We start from the raw sequence: 9,501 nt of genomic DNA, 5'->3' as shown, positions 1-9,501 counted from the left end.
TTATTAGCTTTAAATCTATTGTTAGTTAATAAATCTTAGTATGTGTGACTTATCTCTAATTGGTATAATAGTTATCTTAATCTTATTATAAGTGAAAAATAATATATTTGAAACAATATTTATTTTTTTATAAATCTTTATTTCTTCTCTTGTATTTGAATAGAATTTGTCATAAATTTTACAACACTAATTAGGTTAGTTACATAAATAACAGTGAATTTATTAACATATTAAAATACTAATGATTAATTTTTTCTTTTAACAATTATGATTAAATACTGTTTAAATTAGAAAGTCAAATTCGTGTCAGTTGCGAAACCAAAAACGCACGTTTTAAAAACAGTAATTAATTTATGACTTCATTTATTAGCCTCAATTTTAGGCCATTGAAAAATCAAATACAATCCACTTGTTACAGATTATCTTGGTATAGATGAAGTTAAAAAGGAGAATGATAATCAATGATCTAGACATCGATTAAAAAATAATTAATTTGAATTCATTTTATAATTTTTATATTGAAAATTTAAATAAATAATTTTATTAATTAAAATAATATAAAATAACAAATTTTATGAAAACGAAAATATCATTAAAATTTCTAAACAATAATTTATGATATAAAATAATCATTTTAAAATTGTTAGGATCGTTACTAAAAAGCAAATAAAAATACTTTTTCAATAAATATATTATTAGCTTTACGTATCTATAATTAATAATTTCATATATTAAAATAATATAAATTTCTTTAATACGAGAGAGTCAAATATAAACAGTATGACTTTTCTAATTTTAACAGTATTTGACGTATCTTTAATATTAATTTTATCTTTAAGTAGTATTAGCTTTAAATCTATTGTTAGTTAATAAATCTTAGTATGTGTGAGAGAGAAGTAAAAAAAAAAAAAACTCAATTTTGGTTTAATAAATCCTAATCTTAACATTTTATTTACAATAAACAAGAGCACATGTTCCACTCTCTCCACATTTCTATGGTATAAAAATGTCATAATTTAAATTATAAACAAAATATTTTTGGAAAAATAAAAGTTGAGAGCTTATATAATTACCTTTAAATTTAGGAATTATTTATTCACTTGCAGAAAGAAAGACTATATATGCAACTAGATATTTTATCAAATAATAAAAGTTATTGTAATTTGGTGAAAGATAATTTTTTTAATTAACAAATGGCGACAAAAAAAATTATAGTTTAGTATCTCTTTTGTATTTCATTCAGATTAGATTTTCATAAAAACAATTTAATTAGTTAAATATAAAAAATAAAAAGTGTATGCACCAAAATTTAAGAGATATTTTAAAACTTAGAAACTAAAACCACGAGATTTTATTTTAATGATCAGAGTTAGAAATTAAGAATTAAAGGACTAGAATTTTAATTAGCGAAAATATTATATACAAAATATAAAAATATTACCATTTTCTGAGAACCTCTTTTGAGTTACTAACTAATAACTACTAATAGATATAAAAGCATTCTTTAATTAGTTAATTAATTCAAGAATAAATGTCTATTCTTGAAAAGATACAAAACAAATTCTTTAAATAGCAACAACATGTGCATTTAATGATAAGTGTAAATGAAAATAATTCATTAGTTAATAAATGTCTATGTCTAATGGTTGGGTATGTAACCAACTTAGTTCCATGGCACCCAAATTATCAAATCGTGCAGATTAGTCATTTCCACAGATGGAACACACAACTTTGGAAGTTAATGTCCCTCCTGCCCCACAACCCGAAACTTAACACAACGATAGTAACTTAACAAAAAAAAAAAAAAAAGAAAACTTTATGACCAATTGCATATTATGTACCTTTTTTTGAATTTTCTTCCCACAACAGTTTCTATTCTCTTATATTTTCTAATTCTGAGTTTATATATACATATGTTCGTGTGCATGTTCACTGAACCTGCATAAGGTGCTGAGGCATACTAAGATTGTAATCACTGAGAGAAAAACGAGAAATATGAAAAGAGAGTGTCATCCACTGTTAAGGGGAGGAAGAGGAGGTAGCAAGTATAATCATGGATTTTCTGCAGCTGAAATGGAGTCACTGGCAAGTATATGTGATGTTGTGTTGCCTCCTTTGCCTGTGAATGCTTTGAAGAGCAGAAAACAAGACCAAGCTGGTGATGATGACAAGTTTCTGCAGTCCTTCTGTGACATTTCTGGTTCTCGCTATCCAATCCCTCATGAGGTACATATATACTGGATAAAATATGCTTTTGCTGTCGTGATTTTCTGTCAAAACTTCATGAAAAGATGATTTTGGTTGTTCAGTTTTTGATAATAACAGAACTCTTGGTGTGTGTTTAAAGAGTTTAGGTATCGTATGCATGTATAGTGTTGAACTATGTTTTTTCATCACTTGTTTTCCTTTTCCGGAGTCATAAGGTGAGTTAGTGGTAAAATTGGAAGGGAGGATAAAAGATGTTCTGGGTTCAATTCCTCCTATGACCCAATTCCTCCTATGACACTTAACAGTTATAAGGTTAGTTTGATAGATTTAGAAGACAGGATAAAAACAAGTTGTGAATTCGATTTCCTACTAATAAAATCCTAACAATTAACATTTGTGATGAAAAGAAAAAAAATCTTTTTTTTTCCTTCACTAATTTGCAAGAAATTGCTCTTACAAGAAACAGCTGAGTGTATAAGTGGGACCCACATGATTACCATATGTTCATTTCACAAATGTTGCAGTTTTGCATGCTCTTAATGGGTGTGTACCTACCAACATGAACTCATAACAATGAAAAGAAAGTAATTTCAAAATGCAGATTGAAATTCACCTCTGTTATGAGATGGAAGAAGTGTAAGGATTGATACATGTAACTGGATATGCAAATCATTAAATGAGTTGGGGATATCATTTGACCTTATACCTTAAAAAAGTAACTCATAATAACTGAGATTGTCTATTATTGTAGCTTGGCAGCTACTAATTACTGTCTCTGTCTGTCCCTGTCATGCACTCGAAAGAACACTGTTTTCCATCACTTTTACTTTCTTCATGTGGCATTCACATTTTTGTGCAATATAGCAGAAAAAAAGTTAGGATGAGTTTGTATCGTGATTACTAGTGGATACCCTTTGATTCAATTTGATATAATAATTTATAATTTAAGGATGAACATTTGGTCTATCTTCTGCTCTAATTTTAATAACTCATTTCATCTTAGTAACAGAAGCTGAAATATTTCCCCACACCTTTTTCTGGTGCACAGATCATAAATTCCCTGTTTTAGTATGTCATCGCAGTACGGATTGAACCATATCCACGGATTCGTTTGGTTCGGTATACTGTCAATTAAGGCTATTTTTATTATTCAAAACCACTTGCTGTCATAATTAATTCATAATGGTGCATCAGAAGTTTAGAGTCTCATAGTGATACTGGGACCAGGGTATTTAATATTTAGTTTAGGTTCGGCCCTATACTTCTGAAATTTTATTAAATCCATTTATTACAATTTATTGTAAGTGGAACTCAGAAAAATTAGATTGTGATTTTTCTCCCACCAGATTGGTAGAAACCGTTTGTGTAATGTCATTTTCTCTTAAAACATAATAGGATGAGAAATTATATATTTATATATTGTGAAGATATTTGTAAATTGATGTGGACCAAACAGTTATAGTATATGGTAGGGAAAATATTGTTTTTAAGAACTCTTTAAATTGAGTAGCAAAGTAATGTTTGTTAGATTATTTGAGTAATCTTTAGTCAACATTCTTCATATCTCTCATAATCATATCATATTTTCAATGGTAACAGGTTGCTGAGTTACTCACAAAGAGGAGTTTAATAGAAGCAAAAATACTTGTAAGAGTGGTTTTATGGCTGCTGGCTACAAGGTTGGGAACCTTGCTGCTTTGTGGTTTCCTCTGTCTTGGTGAGAAATGGCCCTATATCAACAACTTTCCAAACATGTCTTTGGAGAAGAGAGAAAAGGTTATGCAGCAGTGGATGAAGCATAGGTTCCTCACACCTATTAGACTGGCATTTGTATATGTCAAAGTCTTGTGCCTTTTTGCATTTTTCTCTTGGGTATTGTTCAGTCTTCTGCCCAAAGTTCTCTTAGTAATTGTTACTATAGTCATCTGCACATAATGATTTCTAATAACATTATATAACACACTAAAATTTCACTAATAAGTACTTAGTGCCTCATTTGTCTTATTTGGTGTCCTAAATTTAGTAAGTTTTCTTTAGACTTGTTAGTGTTTTTTAAACTAAGATCGCCAATATTTTTTTGATTGAAAGTACTTACTTTGATTGATATGTTTCGGAGCTTTTCATGTTACCTTACTCTAACCAAATTAGTATAAAAACTAATAGAAGATGAATAGAACACTTATGGACTAAAGTTAAACATTTTAAGCTTGTGGGATTAAAATAAGAAAAGAAAAATAAGATGATGTGTAAAGAAGTATGTTGTAGCCTGAAAGTTTCTTAAAAGAGATCAAAGTTATAGAAAATTTCTTCAAACTTTTTCAGGTTGATGAAAATGGTGATAACCCAGCATGGAAAGCCATTGGATACGAGGTATCAAAGGATGAGAAACTGAACAGCGTCTCCAACAATAGGCCCCTTGAAAAGGGGACTATAGAAATCATGCATGAATCTGACTCAACTCTTCAACAATCTCTTGCCAAGAAAGGCCTCAATGTTGAACTGGACTTCAAAAGCAACATCCTCAAAGTCAAATGTGATGCAGTAGTTGTTGGGTCTGGTTGTGGCGGAGGTGTTGCAGCTGCTGTTCTTTCGAAAGCTGGTCACAAGGTGGTTGTTCTTGAGAAAGGAAACTATTTTGTTCCTCAGGATTATTCATCACTAGAAGGTCCCTCCATTAAGCAACAATATGAAACTGGTGGGATTCTTGCTTCCGCAGACTCCAGAATACTGGTTTTGGCAGGATCAACAGTGGGAGGTGGCTCTGCTGTTAATTGGTCAGCCTGCATTAAAACACCACACAAGGTGCTGAAAGAGTGGTCTGAGGACCACAAACTTCCCTTCTTTTCAAGCCAAGAATATCTCTCTGCAATGGAGTCTGTATGTGAAAGGATTGGAGTCACAGAAAACTGCACACAAGAGGGATTCCAAAATCAAGTGCTGAGAAAAGGGTGTCAGAATCTTGGCCTCAAAGTTAACTATGTGCCGAGAAACTCTTCAGGGAATCATTACTGTGGCTCATGTGGTTATGGCTGTGCAAAAGGAGAGAAACAAGGGACTCAAGCTACTTGGCTTGTAGATGCAGTTGACAAAGGTGCAGTAATAATAACAGGATGCAAAGCTGAGAGGTTCTTGTTGGAAAGCAACAGGAGTGGAAATGGAAGAAAGAAGAAATGCTTGGGAGTGCTGGCAAAAGCATTGAACAACCGAGTCAGGATGAAGCTACAAATTGAGGCTAAAGTTACAATTTCCTCTGGTGGGGCACTTTTGACACCACCTTTATTAATCTCTAGCGGACTGAAAAACAAAAACATTGGAAGGAACCTCCATCTCCACCCTGTCCTAATGGCATGGGGATACTTCCCAAAATCAGATAATTCAGAATTTATGGGGAAATCCTATGAGGGAGGTATAATCACATCAATCCATAAAGTGCCATCAACAGACTCCAAATCTGATTCAAGAGCCATAATTGAAACCCCTTCACTAGGACCAGCATCATTTGCTGCACTGTTTCCTTGGGAGTCAGGACTAGACTTCAAAGAAAGAATGTTGAATTACCCAAGAACTGCACATTTAATCACAATTATTAGAGACATGGCTAGTGGAAAGGTGACATCAGAAGGAAGGATCAGCTACAAGTTGAATGAATTTGACAGAGAAAACGTGAGGGCTGGCTTGCAACAAGCACTGAGGATTCTAATAGCTGCAGGAGCAGTTGAGGTAGGCACGCACAGAAGTGATGGCCAGAGACTCAGGTGTAGTGGCATTAGTGAAAATGAGATGCAAGAGTTCTTGGACAGTGTGTGTCCAATGGAAGGAGCACTTTCACCAGGTGAGAAATGGAACATATATACTTCTGCACATCAAATGGGGAGCTGCAGAATGGGGGTCAATGAAAAAGAAGGTGCAATTGATGAGAATGGACAGACATGGGAGGCTGAAGGGTTGTTTGTTTGTGATGCTAGTGTGCTTCCAACTGCAGTTGGAGTCAATCCCATGATCACAATCCAATCAACTGCATACTGTATCTCTAATAGAATAGTGGACTACCTTGGAAGAACTCAAATCTCACATGTTCCTTGAATTTTCTTCATCACTCGAGGCATGTAATTCTAGTTGGATCGTCAAATTAGGTGCCTTTTACTTTAAAAATAAGTTTTCAAATGGAAAAGTTTTCATCTTCAGGCACCTTTTGCTAAAGAAAATGTTTTTATTAGAGAAGGGACACATCCTTTTTGTGGGATTTATAAACTCTTACAAGAAAGAGGCTCTAGAATGGAAAACTTATTCACTTTGCATTGGTTATTCATGCCATCAGCAATACAATTTATAGGCTTACAATTTTCGTCCGTTGTACTCCCAACGGCTATAAACGACTAGTACATTAACTACCCAACAGCTAGTACATTAACCACCCAACGGCTAGCACATTAAGCAGCCAACGGCTAATACATTTATGTTTATTAAAAAAACCCAACCAAACTCCCCCGTAAACTTAAATGTTTCTTTTATCCTCCATCCCGATCAGTTTCTTGCAGTTATTGAAAAACACAATGGGTAGTGGTTTTGTAAACAAATCTGCAACTTGATCTCGGCTTCCCACGTGCACCAGCTCCACATTGTCTTCCTTTACTTGTTCTCGGATAAAATGAAAACGCACATCAATGTGCTTGCTCCTTTCATGGTTGACCGGATTCTTTGCCAACTCAATGGCTGACTTGTTGTCCACTCGTATGACAGTACCTTCTTCTTGTTTCATCTCTAGTTTGCTTAGAAGATTTCTAAGTCATACCGCATGACATACACACCATGATGCTGCAACATACTCAGCTTCACACGTTGACAATGTTACTATGGGTTGCTTCTTTGAAAGTCAAGGGAACGCTGTGTGGCCCATGAAAAATACATACCCGGATGTGTTTTTCCGGTCGTCTACATCTCCGCACCAATCACTATCTGAGTACCCTACTAGTTCGTAGTTGTTCGACTTAGTATAGTATAGTCCGAGTGATATTGTTCCTCGAATATACCTTAGTATTCGCTTCAAAACCTTCCAATGACTATAGCTCGGCTCCTCCATATACCGACTTACCATTCCAACACTTAGAAGTAAGTCTGGCCTAGTACTCGTCAGATAGCGAAGGCTTCCAACCAAGCTTCAGTACTTGCTGGCATCAACTTGGTCTCCTCCATCAAACTTCGAGAGTTTTGTACCCGGTTCCATTGGGGTCGAAACCGGTTTGTAGTTTGTCATCTTGAACTTGTTCAAGATCTCCTCGGCATACCTTTCTTGGGACACAAAAATGCCTTTCTCACCTTGTTTGACTTCCAAGCCAAGGAAGTACTCCATCAACCCCATGTCTGTCATCTCAAACTCCTTTGTCATTATGTCCTTGAATTCTTGAATCATCTCAGCATTGTTCCCCATGAATATAAGGTAATCTACATAAAGAGCAAGAAACATTACATCACCTTTACTTTTCTTTATGTACAGAGCATGTTCATATGGACATTGCTCATATCCTTTCTTCTTGAAGTACTTGTCAATGCGGTAATTCCATGCCCGAGGAGCTTGCTTCAACCCATAAAGCGCTTTCTTCAATCGTAGTACTTTCTTCTCTTCTCCTCTTCTCATGTATCCCAATGGTTGTTCAACATAAACTTCTTCCTCTAGGATTCCATTCAGAAACGCTGACTTCACGTCCATCTGATAGATTGACCATTTAAGCTAAGCTGCCATTGAAATTAGCAGTCGAACTATCCCCATTCTAGTGACTGGCGCAAACACCTCAGCATAGTTAATTCCCTCATTTTGTTTATAGCCCTTAGCAACAAGTCGGGCTTTGTAACGCTCTATTTCACCTTGGGCATTCATCTTCTTCTTGTATACCCATTTCACACCAATGGGCCGAGCTCCTGTTGGGGGATTGGACAACTCCCACGTGTTATTGCGCTCAATTGCATCGATCTCCTCATCCATTGCAGGTCTCCAATTCTCATCTTGCACCGCCTCCTCAAAGGTTATGTTCTCAGAACCTGCCAAAAGACAAACAACATGTACCTGTTCAGTAGACTCATACAATTCTTGTATGGTTCGTATTCTGGGTCGTCGGGGTTCATCTTCATCGTCAGTGGTTTCAAAATTTTCTGTAGCCGGTGGTATAGCAATTCACGAGCTAGTATCTCCACTCATCTCTTCAACTGAGTTGTTCCAACTCCACTCATTGGCTTCATCTACTCGGACATCACGACTTACTATCACTTTTTGGTTTATTGGGTCTAACAATTTGTAGGCTTTTGTCATCTCATCATACCCAATAAACACATACTTCTTACACCTATCTTTGAGTTTCGTTCTTTGCTGACTTGGTACGTGGGCATATGCTACATTGTCAAACACCTTGAGATGAGACACACTCAGCTTTTGTCCACTCCATACTTCTTGTGGTGTCTTTTCATTCAACCTTGCATGTGGACACCTATTTTGTATATAAATGGCACATTGTACGACTTCTGCCTAAAACTCCTTTGGCATATTCTTGCTCTTCATCATGGACAGAACCATATCAAGAATAGCTCTGTTTTTCCTCTCAGCTACACCGTTCTGTTGTGGTGAGTATGAGGCTGTCAAAAATCTGCTTATGCTGTGCTACTCACAGTACTTCATGAACTTTGTTGATGTGAACTCGCCTCCCCTATCAGATCGAACAACCTTAATGTGTTTGTTTGTCTCCTTTTCCACCATCACTCTAAAATTCTTGAACACCTCAGACTTTTCCTTCAAGAAGTATACCTATGTCTTTCGTGAAAAATCATCTACAAAAGAAATAAAGTATCTCTTACCACTAAAAGATTCAGGGATAATTGGTCCACACACGTCGGTATGAATTAGGCCCAGTTGTTCCTTTGCTTGGTACTTGGAATTTTTCGGAAACGAAGTCCTCGACTGTTTGTCGAGTATATATTCTTCACACAATTTACTTTTGAACTCCATGCTTGGCAGTCCATGCACCATACCTTTCACCAGTTCCATCAGCCCATCAAAATGTAAGTGACCAAACCGAAAGTGCCACATCATTGTCTCATCTTGAACATCAAGTTTCAAACACTTCTCTTGTATGATCTTTAATTCCAACTTATACATCCGGTTTTTCTTCATTTCTACGCGAGCAATCAAACGTCCAAGTTTGTCCTTCAAGTCTAGTACTGGATCCTTCATTAAAATCGAGTAACCCTTTTCCATCAATTGTCCCAAGCTCAAAATGTTACTTTTGAGATCAGGTACATAGTACA

At 35.4% G+C, this 9,501-nt stretch overlaps 1 protein-coding gene across 1 annotated transcript; it reads left to right on the top strand.

The window, feature by feature from the left end:
- The first annotated feature begins 1,889 nt into the window (after positions 1-1,889).
- On the top strand, positions 1,890-6,537 carry LOC114169083 (long-chain-alcohol oxidase FAO1-like). The gene is made up of 3 exons (XM_028054103.1): positions 1,890-2,226; positions 3,808-4,080; positions 4,531-6,537. Exons 1-3 carry the CDS (start codon positions 1,996-1,998, stop codon positions 6,289-6,291), a joined length of 2,265 nt encoding a protein of 754 aa, XP_027909904.1. The 5' UTR covers positions 1,890-1,995; the 3' UTR covers positions 6,292-6,537.
- The last annotated feature ends 2,964 nt before the right edge of the window (positions 6,538-9,501 follow it).

This window comes from Vigna unguiculata, chromosome 11, assembly GCF_004118075.2.
Source record: "Vigna unguiculata cultivar IT97K-499-35 chromosome 11, ASM411807v1, whole genome shotgun sequence".
In the NCBI taxonomy this organism is placed as follows: Eukaryota; Viridiplantae; Streptophyta; class Magnoliopsida; order Fabales; family Fabaceae; genus Vigna; species Vigna unguiculata.
This window is presented reverse-complemented; position numbering and strand designations above follow the sequence as displayed.